Source organism: Gambusia affinis, linkage group LG01, assembly GCF_019740435.1.
Source record: "Gambusia affinis linkage group LG01, SWU_Gaff_1.0, whole genome shotgun sequence".
In the NCBI taxonomy this organism is placed as follows: domain Eukaryota; kingdom Metazoa; phylum Chordata; class Actinopteri; order Cyprinodontiformes; family Poeciliidae; genus Gambusia; species Gambusia affinis.
In genome coordinates, this window is record NC_057868.1 from 39,024,609 (window position 1) to 39,043,428 (window position 18,820).

An 18,820-nucleotide genomic window follows, 5' to 3' on the forward strand; every position below is an offset into this window, starting at 1 on the left:
GTGCTGCGTTGCACATTTTCCCCACTTTTTAAGGATGTTTATTTGGTGAAAAAGTAAAATTATGATAAAAAAAAATAGTTTCTTTGCTATGTAATTTAAAAAAAAAACATTCTTCTTTGAGATGCAGAAAAAATTTATAAGATTTGTGTGAAACTCAAATCCAGATGAGAAACTGAGTGAGAGGACGAAGGTTCCTGAGCGAGCAGTGAAAAGAAATGTGAAGTAAATTCAGTCTTCCAGTTGGAAACTGAACATTTATAACAGAATAACAAATGTTCCTGTTTGTGGGTTTCCTGAGAAACTGGGTTGCAGTCTAGAAAAAACAATTTTTACAGAGTGAACTGAAAATGGTTTGGTCCTGACAGGTTAAAGGTCGTTGGACGGCGGCCATTACTGCTGCCCATCACCCACACAAATGCTAAATTCAGAATAAGTTTGTTCAAATTCTTCCTCTGCAGAAAAATTTGGATCACAGACAAAATTTCCAGCTGTAATCCTAATCTGCAAACTACACGAGAATTAAAATTTTAAATAAATATTTAAAACAATCACATTAATTTTCCAAGTTAATTCATCTAAAAGAGCAGCGTAATGACGGATAAATGTCCAAACTACAGGTATGTGTATTTCTGTACCAATCCGATATCGATACTTGATAATATCAAACTCCTGACCTTTAGATGTGTTTAGTTATTTTTATTTGAATTATTTTGAAAAACTGGGACAGAATTTAGATTACAGCACTTTTATAACTTTTATTATGCATGATAAACTGAAACAATAGAAAAACAAATTGGTGTGCAAAAAAACTATTTGAGAGCAAATCAAAACAAAAATATTCCTATGGTAACATTAACTACAAAACAAACAAAGAAAAAACAATTTAAAAAGGGAATCTAAAACTAAATTATCGATCCAACACTAATGCCAACTTGGTATTGATATCTTGGATCAACGAGGATCATCAAAGTGAGAAATGATGAACAACCAGAGAGGAATAATTGGTTCTTTGGATGATTGATAAATGAAAGGCTGTTTAATGTTAAAGCAGAGGTTCTCAAAGTAGGGGGCGGGGAGGCGGCTGGGGTCGCGAGACACCAAACTGAGGGTCAAAAGATAATTTTCAGAATCACCATAATGTGAGTGCTGCAGTGTATGAGGGCTAAAATAGGAAGAAAAAAAGTAACTATACTCATAATTAAATGTTAAATGTAGTATATACTATGAAATAAGTAAATGAACTGTCACATTTTAAATAATGAAATTAATTAAAATGTAATTTAAAACATAAATCCATATAAAAGTATGTATTCAAAATACGTAAAAATTATGCATTTTATGGGAACAGATGGATGGATGATGGGCAGATGTAAACTGGCCTGGAGGATGAAATCTGGAAACAAGTTCTATATTTTTTGTTCTGTATTTCAGAACATTGAAACTAAAGCAAAATGTCTCTTTGGATGCCTTTCCAGCGTAAATCCAAATGTTGCACTTTGGGGAAAAACAAAACCACTTGAAGCAAATTTAAATCAAAACACTTTTATTTAGAAAGTTGAAAAACGGCAGTAAGGATTTTCTATTTGCTAAGAAACCAACGGCGGAGATGGAGAAACATAAAGATCAGAGCTGAATCTACTCGGCGAAATGAACTGCAGATTTCACGTCAAGATGATTTCAAATAAATAAATAATAAAAAATACATTTCCATCAGATGATGTAGCCTTTTTTTTCTCTCGTCTATGTTATTATTGCTGGCATATATTACCTTTAAAATGCATTATGATTCAGAAACAGACACGTCCCTGGCTGTGAAAACAAATACCAATGTGATCAATAAAATTATTCTTTACATTAAAACATGATGATTCATGAGAAGCAACCAGAGAACACGGACATGAACATTCTTTGTTTTTTTTTATTATTATTTTATTATTATTATTTTCTAGGCGCTCCCAAGTTTTGTTTTTAATCTTTTCTCAACACTCTACGGTGAAATGATGTCAAGAAGAAGAACAGTATTTCACGATGAATGAAGAGTTTTCTACCAGAATGAGAACGAAAAAACAAAACGGTTCTGAGCGACTAGCAGGAGTACGGAAGACGATTAGGGCCGCTGGAAAAAGAAATAAAAGTTTGGACTTTTCTCAGAATTCAAGAATTCTGAAAAACATCATAATTTTGAGCTTAAAAGTCAAAATTCTAAGAAAAAATCTGAATTCTAGACTTTCACAGAAAACAGAAAACCTAAGATAAAATTTTAGAGTTGAAGATTAAAGTTAAAATTTAGAGAAAAAAAGTCCGAATCCTAGACTTTTTCTCAAAGTCGTAATTCTAGAATTCTGAGAAAAAATTAATTATTTTATTTTTCTCAGTGGCTCTTATCCTCTTCCGTACAGAAGTGACAACCTCTTGTGCTGATCTTTAGCTGGGCCATGCATTTTTTTATTTTTTTTTTAAGTCTTGTATACATCAGTTCAAGAGAAGTGTCCACAGTTCAGTCTGATGGTGAAAAAGTGAGCAACCTAAATTATTTTGGCTTCACGTGTTTTGGAAATCCTGAGGAGAAGAGATCAATCCGTCTTTTCCAGTTGCAACAGCTGACCGACGACAGCAAAAGCAAATTTTTTTCTTCTTTAAGGTGAGCAGCATCAGTACGCCGGCGTGTCAGAGCCAGAGTAGATAACAAAATAATAAAAGGAGGAGTACATTTCAGCCAAAAACCTTTTTAGACAAAACTCTAGTCCTTTTATTTTCTCCACCTACAATGGCCCCAATATGCCGTCGTAGCATCAGAGTGAACAGATGGGGCCTCTGCCCCCCGCCGACCCCCTCTGCCATCACCCTTGGCTGCCGCAGGATGACAGACTGTCGTACAGCGAGTCGCTCAGAGACTCGGGGGTTTCCAGGACCTGAGGGCGACTGGGGGAGAGCGCCTCCTCTGGCCGCTCTCTGAGCAGCTCAAGCCCCGCCTCCCGGCTCATCTCGGGGACGCTGGGCGCGCGTGTCTTCCCCCTCCGGCTCAACCCGGACTGGGTCGGGACGGGCAGGCTGCCTGGGTCCACCACTCGACTGGAGGACGGGCCGCCGGCTTTCATGTTCTGAAAGAAAACATTTTATGGTCATCTTACGCAACAGCATCAGGTCCAGAAGACAAAAGTGGGTTGCAGCTGTGAATTTTTAATATTAAAGCCATTAATAATTTCAGAAGGGAAGAATGTGATTCTGTGTTTTAGCAATACATGGATTATTCACGCAGCACACAAGACACAAAGCTGTTTTTTTCTGCCTACACGCAACTTATTAATCAAAATGAATATTAATACTTCAGTTAGAGGTTGTGGTATAATTGTTAGAATTGTGTTTTTTACTCTTTAAATGCAATAAATGCATAAACATAATTGGCTAAACAAAAAACTTTGATAGGTTTGTCTTAATATGTTTTAGGGAAATATACAGGAAGGATTCTGCTGCTTTGATTTTGATAAAAACAACTTTATTATGTTTAATAAAGTGAAGGTGTAACAAGCTTATGCTTCGACCTAAACGTTTTTGCTCTATACTTTGTGTTGTTGCCATTGATGGGAATCTAAATATTGTTTATCTATTTCTATACTTGTTTGTTCTTGTGTCTTTGACATGTGTACAGAAAATAAATACAGTATATGAAAAATATTGAAATAAAAAAAATTCTGGTTTCAGTGGCAGATTTTTTCCACTCAATTTTTCCATGTTATAAGTTAAAAATCTTCCAGTTTAACTACTACTCTTCAACCAACAGCCGCGTTACCGTCAGCTGTATCACTGAAACATCCTTCTTCATGTGATCAACAACCAGATGTTACTACTGGCGGAAACCACGAAGAAGAACACGACAGGAAGTGGTAGGAGGATGATGGCGCAACGTGTTTAATGACTCGTGTCATTAAAATAAAAAGTGACTTTTTTCACATGATTTTAACTGTATTTCTTATTTAATGGAAACACCGCGCTTGCAGAATGGTGTGTTGTTTTTTTCAATATTAGTGGAACATCAACAAAGTTTTGAGCTCATTTTTGATGGAAAAGCAGCTAAAATTAAAGAATCGTAAAACAAGCTCCTATATCTTGCTGAAAAGTTACTTACAAGTTAATTTAGTCTTATTTCAACTCTGCTAAGATATTTGGATTAGAAACTAGATCAAAAATAGAAATGGTAATATTTTGTGTTTTTGCAGGGCAATATGGACATTTTGAGTTTAATAAGTAAAACAAAGTAAAACTAAAAGCCTGTAATGGATCAGAATAAGCTTCCATGATATTCTGATTTATTGAGATACATTTGTAAGTAAAGATTTTGCAAATTTATTCAAACATTTTTTTGATTTATGAAGGATAGCTCACCCCTCTGAATGGGGATCCGAACGTTACTGCGTCTTCCTCTTCCTCCTCTTCCTCCACAGCCAGGTAGACCTCTGCAGGTCCGGCTGGAGTCTTCAGATTGGGGAACGTCCAAGTCTTGGAGCGAGGAGAGAACACGTTTGCTCCGTGTGCCTCTTTATCTGCAGATGTAAAATAAGATGAATTAAAACCTTCAGGAGAAATCTTTCATCTGGTCAACAAAAACAAAGGCAGGAGTGTCCAAACGTTTTGCACCAAGTGCCAAAATCCTACAGGTTGAAAGACTTCAGGAGGAAAAATTTACTTCTTTCTCCTCCAATCAGAAAAACAAAACTGATATTATTGTGAATTCTTTCTCTTTTACCTGCACAAAAACAAATTAATCAAGTAATATTGTGATAAAACCAACATTACACTGCAAAAACACAAAATCTTACCAAGTAGTTTTAGTCTAGTTTCTAGTGCAAATATCTTAGTTCACTTGAAATGAGACAAAACTAACTTACAAATAACTTTTCAGCAACTTGTTTTAAGTCAATATTTCCTTAACATTCATAAAGAAGTGTCAGTTTCACTGGCAGATTATTTTACTTAGAAAGTGGGGAAAATATGTTGTAATAAGTGAAATAATCTGCCAATGGAACTTGTACTTTTTTATCAATATGACAGATTTTTTACTTGAAACAAGATTGTATGTCTTGCTAAGATATAAGACTTGGTAAGATTTTGTGTTTTTGTAGTGTGGTATAAAATTTGCCTTTATGTTTGCTGTCATTTAACTTTTCGAACTGCTTATTTTCCTTTTGTTTTTGGTGTATAAATGTTTATAAAATAAGAATTTTCTTTTAAAAAAAACTTGTGTGTAGTCAAGTATCAAGTGTCCAAGTTTTATGGAGATCTCATCTTAAAACATTCTTGAACTGCAGTTAGGGGCCACACAAAATTATTCCGAGACCCACAAATGGCCCCCAGACCACACGTTGAACACCCCTGAGCTAAGATTAACCGGGAAGATTATTTTTTTTCTGGCACCTTCACGTATGACTCCGGCGGAGCTCCTCCCCTCCAGCATGGAGCAGTACTGGATGGTGGGAATCAGCTGCTTGTGCGACGTGAAGCACTCCTCCTGAGACGTCAGCTCCCGGTCCAGGGTTCGGGCCCGCCGCCCGGATCGGCCCGGGGACCCGGCGGAGTGATGCTCGGCCCCCGCCCGCCCCTTGGACGGGCCCCGTCCTGCGGCTCCGCTGCTGCAGTCAGGAAGAGGGAACGTGCCGATGCCACTGTCCAGCGTGTAGGTGGAAGCACCGGAACCTGCAGGAGCAAACAGGAAGTAAAATACCTCACACTTCAGGTTTGGGAATGCTTTAGGACGACACTTTAGCATTAGAAAGTGTTGAAATTCCTTCTTGGATCTGCAATCCAACCATTAATTTGGAAATATTATGCAAAATTCAACATTTTTCTATATTTTTATACTTCTACTTGGGTTTCTACAGCTTCTAAAAACAGTTCAAGAGATTAAAATTAAGCAATAAATTTATGTCTTTTGGTGTCTGGCAGATGAGTCGTTTCAAAAACCTCCTGAATATAACTTCACAAATCTGCAGGCCCTGACCCTTCACCTAGTGACCCCAGCCAAACCCAGCCTGTTACCTAGCAACCCCAGCGGAACTCAGCCCGTCGCCTAGCAACCCAACCTGAACTCCAGCCCATTTGGTCAGCTGGTCAGATATCAGCTGGTCAGAGTTGTACGACGAGCCACGCTGCTATTCACATTAGCAAATTATTTGCAGAACAAAGAAGAGATTTTTTTCCAGAATAAACATTTTAAATTGAAAGAAAAAAGTTTTAATGTGACAAAAGCTTCGTAATCAGGGTCTGACGTGTCCAGTTCGGTTTGTGTGATTCTTTCTTTGAAATAGACACATTGCTTGCATGATCATTTTTGAAATCCTGCTGCTGATAAGAATTTGATGCTAATGAGCTAGAAGCTGACATGAAATGATCACAGACGTCATAAAATTTTGAAAAAGAACACCTTGAACTTCCTGCAGATGTCTCTTACCTGCAAAGTGCTGAGAGTGAACTGAATCTGCGAGGTTTTCATCTGATGTGATCTTGCTGATTCTGTCTGATCCCTGAATGAAAAAAAACAAGAACCAAGGGAGCAGTGAACACCTGAGAGACAAACTGCACCAATCTAATGCCAAATATGGACTATAAAGCTGAAATCACGTAAACAGGTTTTCTTTTCGATGATGCAATCAAAGTTCTGGATGCTTATTTTTACCAAGTGTCAGTCTAAGCTAAAAATGAAGAATAAAGGTACCTTCTCCATGTCTTCATGACTGGTGGTGTGACTGATGATGCTGGTCTGCTGAGTGAAAACCGGCTTGGAGGTCTTACAGTCGAACGAGAGGCGGCGCTGCGGCAGACTGATCACTTCCTTCCCATCCACTCTACATTCATCAACCACAAAATGAAGTTAGCAGAACTCGTTAGAGGCTACACAAATATTTCTGTATTCTGAAACCCACAGTTAAATGAAAAGGCTGCAAAACACTTTTTGATCCGTTACAGAAGGAGGAAGACCTCAGTAATTACAGTTTACTCCAAAATAGTGGTTAGAGAGCTTTATTGTTAGATTTAATCAGCTGTCAAATTCAAGATGTAGATACTCTGTTTCCATTTTTGCTCACTGGAAGTTATTCTAAAGACTAACCCAGTTTTAAACCCATGTTGGGTTATTATAATGATCCACAGACCAACACCGTCTCCAGTTTGAATAACTGCAGCCTCTATGTAAATAACTACCTAATGCAAATGTGATGGTGGCTTAAAATAAGATTCACGTGAGCCACTGTGAAATGTCTGCTCTTTCAAAACGGCAGGAACCTGATGGAGCTACATGAACGTTTTTAATGTCCACACAGAAACCTGGGCTAGGAACCAATACACCAAATAAAAAGACAAAACCCTTTTTTACCTTCATTGTGAAGTTAAAATTGACCAAACCTCTCTTGTTTTAGGTCTGTTAGAATTACTAAAATTATTTCTATTTGCTAAAGGTCAGAAAACTAGTTGAGACCATTTTTTTTGTGACTTTACTTGAATTCAAAAGTTTTTCATACATTTGTTCAGTATCAAGGATGACTGTATTTTAGACTGTTTGATTTGGATCAAGCCTCTCTACAAAATGTTCTTGCAAAGTTTTCTGGCATTTAGGAGATAGAAATAATTTGTTCAATTCTTATGCACCTAAAACAAGAGAGGTTTAACTTCAGACGATGAGAAAAAAAAAGAGTATATGTCTTTTCATTCAGTGAATGTAAATATGTGGTTTAAGCTGTTTGATTCTAGAAGTGAAACAACGTAAAGGCTGGAGGTGGTGGACCTTAGAAAGTTGTTTTTTTCTCAGTGAGACGACAACAAAGTTCATTCCTCAGATTGCTGAGCCTCGTTTCTGAGGTCATGTTCTGAAACTAACTCACCATCCTGAAGCCCTCACCTGTTAAGCAGCTGTTGCATGAAGTTGTCAGAGCGTCCCCCTCTGTACATTACAGCCAGCTGTCCCTGAGCTTGGTCCATCACCACCTCACAGGAGTGGCCCCTACCCGACCTCTCCACATAGGCCCTCTCTTCCTCCAGGGCCCTCCTCAGGCCCTCAGCCTTCTCCATCAGAGTCGAGATGTTCAGACCTTCCACGCCTTCTTTGCATCTACTGGCCATTTTGGAGTCTCTGCCCACTGAGGGGATGTTTATCTTCCACTCCTTCTTCTCGTCTTTTGCTTTGGTGGCGTCTGTTTTGCGGCTCAGCGCGGGCAGCTTGCTCTTCTTCAGGCCAAACCAGCTGGCGATGCCGTTTGAGGCTTTCTGCTTGACTTCACTGCTCTGCCCCCCGCGGTCCTGCTCCTGAAGCTTTAGGACGTTTTCCTCGATCCCCTTCATCACTTTTTGCTCAATAGCAGATTGTAGAGTGGGAGCCGGCTGTAACGGCTTCTCCGCCTCAGACGTCGGGGGTCTCGGAGGAGGAGGCGGGAGGCTGTCTCCATACATTGGATTCTTCTTTCCTTTCCCGCTAATTTTTGTCCTCTCCTCTGACTTCGATGAGTAACGGGGCGTTTCCGAAGGCTTCACGCCCCGGTGGACAGATACACCTTGGCAAGGTTTGGAAGGCGACTTCGGGGGGATTTTATTAGGACTGTTGCTACTCTGGGGACCACTTTTGACATTGTAAGCCAGATTCAGGGAGCCAGGACACTTGATGTTGTTGCGTAGAACCTGGGGAGCATCTGTGTTGGGAGATGGTAATCCAATTTTGCTCTTGGAGCCCTCAGGCTTGGGCACGCACAGTTCTTGTTTACCTGATTGAGATTTCCCGGTCGGTTCGTACATCTGAGATGGACCAGGATACTTCAAACCAACACTGCTACTTTTAGGTTTACTATCTAAAGAGTCTGAGTACTTTGAATGCCTCTGCTCCTCTTTATGGACCTCTGAGGATCTCTCTGCCATCTTGCTTCTCTCCTCTCCAGGGGCGCCCTCAGTCACTGCGTCAACAGGCCTGATTTGTAAATCCTCAGAACTCCTTAGCTTGCCAAGTGCTGCCAGTCTGTCTTTGAAAGCATGGTGACTAGAGTCAGCCTGGGATCTACCCGCCCCAGAGCTAGGCCTCTTGGGGATGGATGAGGAGTCACTTCTTCGGACCGGAGGCGGTGGAGGCTGAGAGACTTCCCTTACGTTCATCTCATGTTTGTCTCTTGTTCTTGGGTAGCTTGCTTGGCTCTGAGCTTTGTTGAGGGCGGCTGCGTTGGGTAAACTGTGATGGTTGACCCATACTGGACTGTCTGAATCCTCTTCATCATCAGACGTCGACTCCGACGTAGATGAGGATGACTGCTTTCGCTGAGGAGAAGGATTCAGGACACTTTCTGGTAAAGACTTAACAAGCTTCCTCTCACCACCATTTGCCTTTGCTTGAGATGGAATAGTACTTCTTTTCTCATGTCCCTGGGTTGGCTCTTCTTCTCTGGTGGCGGACATTTCCAAGACATTTTCATAATGGGGGACCTTTTGGGAAGCTCTAGGAGAACCCATGGAGGCAGCAGATGGATTTTCCAACTTTGAGCCATCACTGGTTTTTGGTGCAGAGAGACTGCTGTAGCTGATTTCCTTAGGAGGCAGAGAGCAGACATCTTCAGGCTGTGGAGGGGAGGTCGGTGCCGAGTGTGTAGCAGGGTAGGACTCGGACCTGGACGGTGGGGGTGGGGGCTGCTTGCACCTCTCCGTGGTGGTGGCTCTGCGGGAAGGAACCGGAGAGTGATACACCTCGTAGTTGTTGGTGCGACATGGGATTCTGGAGTTGCGCGTGAGCTGAGGGCTCAGGCGAACTGCCGTGGTTGGTGGCTGGGCCTTGTCCCCTATTGACGGGATCTTCAGGAACTTGAGCAGCTTGGACGGGGAACTGATGGCCGCAGCTTTGACATCATTGAGGCAAGAAGGGCTCGGACTGACGGATGCACCGGCTCGGACTGAGGAAGCTTCCTGGTCTGTGAGGTCTCTCTCGGGGACAGTTGAAGGGTCATTCAGCGCGGTGCTGGACGAATGGCCCAAGCCGTTGTGAATGCCGCTGCTTGTATCCGCATCACAGTGAGGGATCTGCACGCTCTCCTCTACAGATCGGGGCAGATTGGAAGTGCCACAGAAACCAGTCAGCTCCTCAGAAACACCACTTTCAGAGCTATCCTGTTCCACTCTGGCCACCTCCAGACTCTGAGCTGTCTCTGTGGCTGAGTGGGCTGAGGTGCCTACTGGCTGCTGGTGGACCTTGTTAACGGTACATTGCTTGGACTCTCCTGCTCTGGTCTTACTGTGACATTCGCTCATAGCAGCTGTGGGAGCATGACTCTGGGCGGAGGAGCTGCCTTTTGATGGACTACAGACATGGTTGCATGGCTTTGGAGCACTGTCCGGACTCCTTTTGCAGTGTAAACAGCATGTGCTCGCTCCCTCACACTTCACTGCCCCATTGCCGTTGACGTGCTGGTGTGCGTCAGCGTCGCTGCAGGAGCAGTGACAGTGTGTGTGGTGGGACTTGCACTGGACTGGGTGGGGGTCTGCGGTGGCAAGAACAGCCTCTGTTGACATCAGCATCTGGCTGTAGTCGCAGAAAGACAAGCTTGTGGTGGACGGGTGGAACTTCAGGGGGTCTGTCTCCTCCATTTTGCGCAGGACTTCCAGGATGTGCGCTTTCTTCTTGAAGAATGGAGACAGGGCCTCCATGGAGGCGGCGGGGCCACGAGGGCCCGGGGAGGCATGTTGTGTGCGGAAGCCATTTCCCTTTTGAAAGAAGGAGATTAAGATCAAAAGTGTATTCAGTGTGGACACCTAAACAAATTGAACAATCCAGTTCATGAAGACCTTTGAGTGCATGCGTACAGGAAATGACTGTGAACGAGATTAGCAGCCTCAGCTAAAAGCAGAGCAAAGGTCAGAATTCAACACACCCACAGGTGGGGTTTGTGGACCCACTCTTTTCTTCTCAGTGTCTGTTAAAACTCTACAGGCTTGACTCTTTAATAATCACCTTGGCTTGTGCTTCAGTCTGGGCCGGCTCCACCTGTTTGGCCGAGTCATTGTGCAGCTGTGCATTGTAGTCTGGGAGGGGTCCCGCCTGGACCTGCAACAGGAGAATCACAGGGCAATTAGGAAGACAGCACATTTGCCACGGGCCATTAGAGACACACAAAACAATGAGACGGTTCAGTTTTGTAACTGTAGGAACAAAATGAGACACAGGTGATAAGACCAGATTCATCACTGTGTCAGGGAAAAAGCTGTTAGACATTCAGACCGATCGGTGATCACATTTTGATTTTACAATGATTACACTTTTTACTCAAGAAATACAATTAGTTGCCACAACTTCACAGATGATGATAATACACTGCTCTACATTGCGATGTCACTCCAAACCCATCCAAGCACTGAACAGAGGCTTAGAACCAATCAAAGTGAGGATGTGCCTTCACTTTCTAAACAGAAACAAAACTTACGTTACTAACTTTGGACCTTAAGAAGGACGATGTAGAGGCAGCACATAACTTCAGTTACTACAAATACAAACTCAAGATCAGGCCCGAAATCTGGATGTAGTGATGGACTCTGACCTGAACCCTCAGAGCCACATAAAGACAGTTACAAAATCAGCCTTCTATCACCTGAAGAACATTTCCAGGATTAAAGAATTAATGTCCCAACAAGTTCTAGAGAACTCATGTGTTTATCTTTGATTACTGCAACAGTGCCTAAAAAGTCAATCAGACAGCTACCTTGTCTTACTCTGGATCCCTGTAGATCAGAAAATAGACCTTAAAATGCTTCTGTACTGAACGGCTTGGTACTAAAATACATTTGCTGCTGCTGTATAAACCTTCCAGACCTCTCAGAACCAGAACCTCTTCTGGTTCTGGCTTTCAGCTTTCAGCTTCTGTGCACCACAAATCTGGAACAAACTTACAGAAAACTGCAAAATTGCAGAAACACTGAAATCAAGACTAAAAAGGCACCTGTTAAGAGTTGCTTATTAATATATTTGTTGTGTATTTGATAATGATTTTGATTATAGTATTTGACTAAATGTAAAGTTTCATAATTGATGACTGTGTCATGTTTTTATGATGTAAAGCACTTTAAACTGCCCTGTTGATGAAATGTCCTGACTTGATTTTATTCATTTTAAATATTTTTTGAGATAGAAATAAGTAAAAATGTAACAACTTTAACAAGTTAGCATCTTCCATGCCTGACAATTATATCAATTATATCAAATCTTGTACAGAAATACAGAGGAGATCATTTCAGCTCAAATTCAAATATCTGCAATAAAGATTTCAAGCTTTTTTTTTTGCATTTTCCATGAAAGTTGTTGCGTGGAACTGTGATCTGAGCTACCTGGTAATGAGTGGTGGGATGGTTGGGCAGCTTCTGCTGGAAGAGCTCACAGAGCGCTCGGTTCTGTCTCTCCAGGTCAAACACCAACATCTTCAGCTTGATGCACTCCTCCCTCAGATCCTGCTCAGAGTCGGATCACAGCGACTTTCTGTTTACAACTAATCCAGAGGTCAGAGGTCAGAGGTCTAGATTCAAAACAAACTGGAGTTTGGCATTACCTTCTGATTAAGCAGAGCTTGGACCACATGATTGGCCACCTGTTAACAAAGGAGAAAATCATCACAGAGTTACGTTTGTGCGCTGCGTCTTCTGAACCATTAATTCCCGACATGCACTCGCCTCGTCTAAGCAACGTTCATAAGCTTCCCTCTGGCTCTCATTCGCCAACATCAGAGCAGAGTTCTCCGCCTGCAAATAGATGAGCAACGGGTGAAAATCAAATGTTTGAAGATTAACACTAAAACTACTGGACAAGATGATAGCGGTGGGCATTTACAGTATCAATTATCAATTATCATAATAGATATTTTGATTTATTGTTGTCACAATAAACTCCAACTAACTTTAAGCTCCCCAAAAATCTCAGAATTGTTAATTTCACATTTTTTTAGCTATGTAAAAACATTTATTTTCCCATTTCCTCTAGGGGGCGACACAGCAGCTCATCGGACTCCAACCCAAACATCCTCATCTGGTTCTGTGTGTAAGAGGTCTTGTTAACTCACCTCCAGCTCTCGGAGTCGGTCCATGAGCTCGCTGCTGTTGTCCTCCAGGTAGGACTCCACGTCTCCTTCCTCGCCCTCCTCTTCCTCGGAACCAAAATCCTCATCACACGTTCTCTGTTCTGCCTCATCCGACATTGTTCTCATCTGCAACAAAGAGAGGAATTCTGCTGCCATCACTGCTGCCATCTTTACGCTAAACTAAAGGGAAAGCTGCTTTTGGACATGAGCAAACATAAGCAGATGTTGGTAAGACACAGTACAATAAAGACTAAAGTGTTCAGTAGGACAGAGACTATTTCCGAGGTTTGAGAATAAACTTGTCTTGAATTTCTAAGCTTTGTTCTGTGCAGCAAAAGCGATTTTTGACATTTTAAACTAAGCATGTCTAGCATTTAAGCTAAGTAAGCTACTGTTTGGATCCTCCAGGCCAGCACAATTTAATTGAAGAAAATTCAGTCAATTAGCTAATGGTTATCAAGAAGCTAACCAAGACAAGTAAAGAAGATATCGAACAACATCAGCATCTTCTTCTGAATTATTCATCTTTCCAGAGGATTTGTAGTATTTTCAGAATATAAATACAAACTTTTATCTTGTAATGAGGACAAAGGTCAACCTCAAAATATGAGCAGACAGAAGAAAGGACAAATGACCATTTTATTTTCATTTTCCCCATTCATTCAGACCTTGGTTTAAAATTGGTATCCGACATGGCTCGAAAGCGAAACCACGCTGTGGACAAATGTTTGCAGTTTATTGTTTCAAACGCTGCTGCTGTAGTAAACTTCCTCCATCCGTTTCCCTGAGCAAACCAAAACAAAGACTGACCAACCTGCCTCTGCTGCGGTGTAACCTGGCTAATCCACACACACACACACACACCAACTGTGTGCAGAGGTAAGCCTTCATGTCCATTTACTCCACAGATCAGGCAGCGCCAGCAGCGCCACGCCGAGCGGACCGGCTGCCCGAGTCTGAGAGCGCGCCACGCTGCAGGGCGTGCGGCTGAGCGCCGGTCCGCCAGGCGGGGATCCAGGTGAACCTCTGAGAAAGTGTGTGTTTGGGAAAGGTAGGTGTGTCGATCCGACCGACACATCCTGAGGAGTCATTAGAGTGGATAAGACTTGCCAGGTTCTGTGGCTGGAGGCCAGGAAGAAACTGGCACAGTTTCCAGTTTTCCTGACCGGTCACAAAAGCTGCCATGATGAAAGCATTAAAGCAGTAACATTGATCATTTAATGACATTAAGAGCTGAGGACAGGTAAATAATTTGTTGTTTTATCTTCCATTAAACCTGATTTCTCCCTGGATGTTGCCCCTGAACAGTGAGTCACCCGGTTAAACTGGGTTACATGTTCACCAGGAGCACACGATGTGGTTTATTTAACCTCACTCCCACACACACTGCTGAAAGAATCTGGGTTAATCCTCGGATCAAAGACGCTCCAAAGAAACGCTTCATTCACGCCGATCGATTCGGGTTCTTATAAACCGGTTTCAGCAAAAGCACATAAATAACTTTCCAAATATATCTCGTTTTGATCCAACTCTGTTTCCATTAAATTTCAAATATAAGACAAATACGTTAACAGGTGATTCTGCAGAAAATTCTTTAGCCTAGTGCTGCTTTAGCCAAGGTCAGATTATTCTTTTCAACCTTAATGTGATTAATGTCAACATTAGCACACTCGTACTTTTCGTTTTGTCTTTGATTCCAGAGAATCAAAGTCAGAGTAAATACAGATGTTTTCAGATGGCTGGTAGTTTCCTGAAGCCATTATTTATCAACTATCCTTTCCACTGAATCTACCCTGTTAGCAAGCTAGCACTAAACCATTTACCTGGAACTGTTTCTCCAAGAGGATGAAGGGAAAGCACTTCCTGTTTTAGGATTATTGTTTAGTCATGTCAGGTTGATCTAATTAGATTTTATATCACTGACACTTTATCAGCGTCATCTGCAGAAAAAGAGGGAATAACTCCTCTACTACTGAAATGTCAAGTTTTTACAATATTTATGTACTTAAGATGAAGCAGTCCATCTGCGCATCCTTAAAAACACTTTTAAATTTATCCAAGATTAAGGCCTTAAAATGTCTTAAATTCATTTTAAAACGGTAATTTTACCTTAAATATGTTAATTGCAGGTCTTAGATTCTGTTGCATGCAGACATCTTAATTACTTTCTTTGACTTGAGGCGGTTGCAGCTACCGCTAACTAGCTTCTAATATTCCCTTGCTAGCTAGTTAACTAAGTAGCTTTTTACATCCATCATGGTTAAATGCCAAGTCATCACCAATTTATGTCTTGAGTACATTTCTGTCACGGCAGATGTCTTAAATTTCATTCATAGTGGTCTTAGAAAGTTTTACAATAATTTAGAAAAATGTAACTAGGCCTTAAATATATTAAAACAGGTCTTAAATTTTGCTGTGGTAGGACCATTTAATTTTTCATGTCCTTATACCTTTGCTAGCGTTTTTACGTCCAACATTGGTAAGTGTGAATTTATTGCTAATTTATCATCTTTTGCAAATTTTCATCTGGATACAGGTTTTAAATTTCAATCACAACGGTCTTTAAAAGTATTATATTGAGTTGGTGAAGCCTGCAGAAATCCTTTTTGTGGTTAATTGATCAAATTTATCACTAGTTGACTGGATGATGTTTGTCTTCACCACTGACTCACTTCTGTTGCGAACCTGTACGATGCTACATGCATTCCTCTCCAAAAAACTCGAGTCGAGGCTGCAGGGAGCCACATGCAGTGTGAGAAGCAGAGAGCTGCTGCCAAAAGCCACAAACAGACCCCAGAAATGTGTCCGTTTTGCTCCCCTGGCGCGGCTGAAGCTCCCCAGAAATTGCGTGGTGCTGCTGATACTAAGACTGGCCTAAGAGCAGCATTTGGTGCAACAAAAACTCTGAAATTGGAGTTTAAGTGGATTTAAAATATGATGGTGAAGCACCAGTTTAACCTAGAGATTATTTTTATTTCAACAAAGTTGTTATTATGGAGGGAAATACAGCTTAGAAAAGGAAATGGGTAGATCATGGAAGCAGAGTATAGAGCCACAGATTCAACCACATGACAACAAATAAGGAAAAAATGAAAACGAAAAGTAATAAATGTATTTTTCTTTTCTTTTGTACATTTGTCACAATACAAGTCTTAAGTTTCATTCATAATAGTCTTTAAAAACTCATACATTTGAATTGGTGTAACCTTTATTAACCCTGATTAAAACAACTGAAAATACGCTGGCTTTGGTTTGCTACCATCCAACTGCAGAGACCAAGGAGAAGCAAATATCAAGCATTTGTGTCTAAGGTGTGGAAAACAAAAGTTAAGTTGGACTTAGGGTGTTTCTCCCTAAAGACACCCTAAATGTTCTGCATCTGAGCTTCTTATGACCAAAACCAAACGAAATATTCCAAATATTAAATGGGAACTCCCATCAAAACACCAAACACTACAACGCATAACAGTAAATGTTCATGGGCTTTCAGAAGAAATGAGCAGAGACCCTGCAGGCGTCGAGTAACAGGAGCTGTTTGCAAAGTGTTTACTGGAAGGTTATTGAACATGGCCGACAGCGAGCCCTCACGGACCAACCTGAGCAGCAGCATCTGAAGCTCCGGCTGCTTATTGACTCAACACCGTCACATCTACACGTATAATGGAGGGCTGATCAATGGAGCCCATCTAAGAACGGAAGCAGATTTTTACTGGCCGGCCAAACTTGGATGCAGGAACGATACTGAGCGGTTATAAATACCGGCTTCTCTCCTCGCTAATGCACATCAAAGCTGTGGGTGGCAACGACCGAGACCCGTGCACGCTCCTCTGTGTGCACGTGGAAATTACAGCGTAGAGCAAAAGACAACAAAAGTGGGGCTAAATATGTACACGAACGTTTGGCACTGCGTTCACTGATGTGGTTTTGTCTCAGGGGAACGAAGGCAGATGAAGCTGTGTTTTTATTCAGGCACAAATCATAAAACACTAAAAACTGTTTTAGCTTAAGCTAGCATGTTTCAGGTGTTTGGCTGAATTGTGTTGAGTTATTTTACTGCTCTTTAAAACCCGTAAACACAGGATCGGTTTCAGAAAAGTTTTCATCCACATTTACCCGCTGAAATAAACCACTGAGTGTTGTTTAAAACCAGGGGTGTCCAAAGTGCGGCCAGGGGGCCTTTAGTGGCCCTTGGACTGATTTTGTGCGGCCCCAAACTGCCGTTCATTAATGATACAAATTTGACCCGAGTACCGCAGGTGGCTGATGCAGATGGTGACTTTTCAAATATAATCAGGGAAAATTATTTACGGCATCATTTTTTTACAGTGAAAAATGTTAAGAAGGACTCAAAATAATGAGTTTTTATAACTAAACTATTATAAGAAGTAGAACTATATTTTTACAGAGACTTTTACTGAAAAGTTAACTTTGCTGCACCAAAATCAGCTTTTATGTAATTTATTAAAATTGGCTAAATATTAGCAAGTGCTTTGAACGAAAGTGACCCAAATCCTGTTTTTACACTGAGAGCAAAATAGTTCAATTGAGTGGAAGCTTTTCTTTTAATACTGTAAAGTGGGAGATATACATCTTGTTACTTTGCTTGTATGATTGAAATTGCTTTGGAACAGTTATTTACATCTTTTTTCTGTCTGCTAATGTGTAACATTCAACAAAGAATATATTAAATTTAAAATAAAAAGAGATTATACCAACAAAAACTTACTGAAAATAACAAAAAATTTAAATAATCCAAAACTACGAAATACAAATGATAACTATATTATATGAATATATTATATTTACATTAATAGTAAATACTAAAATAATAATGAGCATTTAAAAAGTAAAATACAGACAAAAACAACATTAAATCTGCCAAAAATAAAAAAGCAGAAAAGATTAAACTAATAATAAATAAAAACTACTACAACTACTACTAAATAATAATAATACTAATAATAATTATAATAAACACTCCTTCCAAAATAAAATCTAAAAAAAATCTTTTATCCTAAAGAAATTTTTAATGATGAATTTAAATAGAATTTGAGCAATTAAAGTTGTTTTATATATATATTACATTTAAATGAGTTGAGTGGGATGCAGATTAAAAGCTGCAATTGATAATTATCATAATCACCACTGGTTTTATAACTGTATTATTAATTAATTTAAAACGTGTTTAGATTTAATCTGTCTAATTTTAATCTGTTTGATGTTTTTTTCTTATTGTTTGTTTTTCTAACTTCCTTGAGCTGAACTTTGGATCTTCTCTGGCGGAAAGGTAGATATTTATTTACCTATTTATTTACATAAATGAGGCTGCCTCGCATGTCTTTGCTTCAGGTTGCAGCGCAGATAAATCCGAGCCCAACACGGTGATGAAGATGGGGGTTGGGCGAGGCAGAGGAGGGAGGCTCCACGGTTCCTAAACTGCAGGATCGCCTTGATGGTGACTGCGGTTTGGGAGGCAGCGAGCGGACTGCACACAGAGCCTCTTTGACGGGGCGGAGGAGAGGCTTGGTGGGAACCGGCGGCGCTGCAGTGCCAGCCGGGCTGGCAGCCGCTCAGCCGCCGGTTCTGTCACACAGAAACCACCGGGGGAAAGCAAAGCTGCCGCTCCGAGGAACAATGACACCATTAGTATTCATTACAGGCCGCGTTGTAACAGAAACTGTTGTTCCTGTCGGTGAGTAACGCGAAGGACCCGATGTGTGAATCGTGATCTCACACCGGGTGAA

The 18,820-nt window shown here is 40.9% G+C and overlaps 1 protein-coding gene across 3 annotated transcripts in view; it reads right to left on the reverse strand.

Moving 5' to 3' along the window:
• Positions 1-1,526: 1,526 nt before the first annotated feature.
• Positions 1,527-18,820, reverse strand: part of nckap5l (NCK-associated protein 5-like) — a 46,447-nt gene continuing 29,153 nt past the window's right edge. For 2 of the 3 annotated variants that reach the window (XM_044124718.1, XM_044124725.1), the window contains exons 3-13: positions 13,059-13,202; positions 12,673-12,741; positions 12,552-12,590; positions 12,334-12,453; positions 10,967-11,059; positions 7,889-10,719; positions 6,710-6,839; positions 6,446-6,518; positions 5,413-5,691; positions 4,384-4,541; positions 1,527-3,101 (exon numbers count right to left, since the gene is read on the reverse strand). In XM_044124718.1, coding sequence (XP_043980653.1) covers positions 2,841-3,101; positions 4,384-4,541; positions 5,413-5,691; positions 6,446-6,518; positions 6,710-6,839; positions 7,889-10,719; positions 10,967-11,059; positions 12,334-12,453; positions 12,552-12,590; positions 12,673-12,741; positions 13,059-13,202 — 4,197 coding nt within the window. In that variant the 3' untranslated portion in view covers positions 1,527-2,840. Of the gene's footprint in view, positions 3,102-4,383; positions 4,542-5,412; positions 5,692-6,445; positions 6,519-6,709; positions 6,840-7,888; positions 10,720-10,966; positions 11,060-12,333; positions 12,454-12,551; positions 12,591-12,672; positions 12,742-13,058; positions 13,233-18,820 lie in introns of those variants that run through there. The other variant, XM_044124710.1, reaches the window with a different exon arrangement.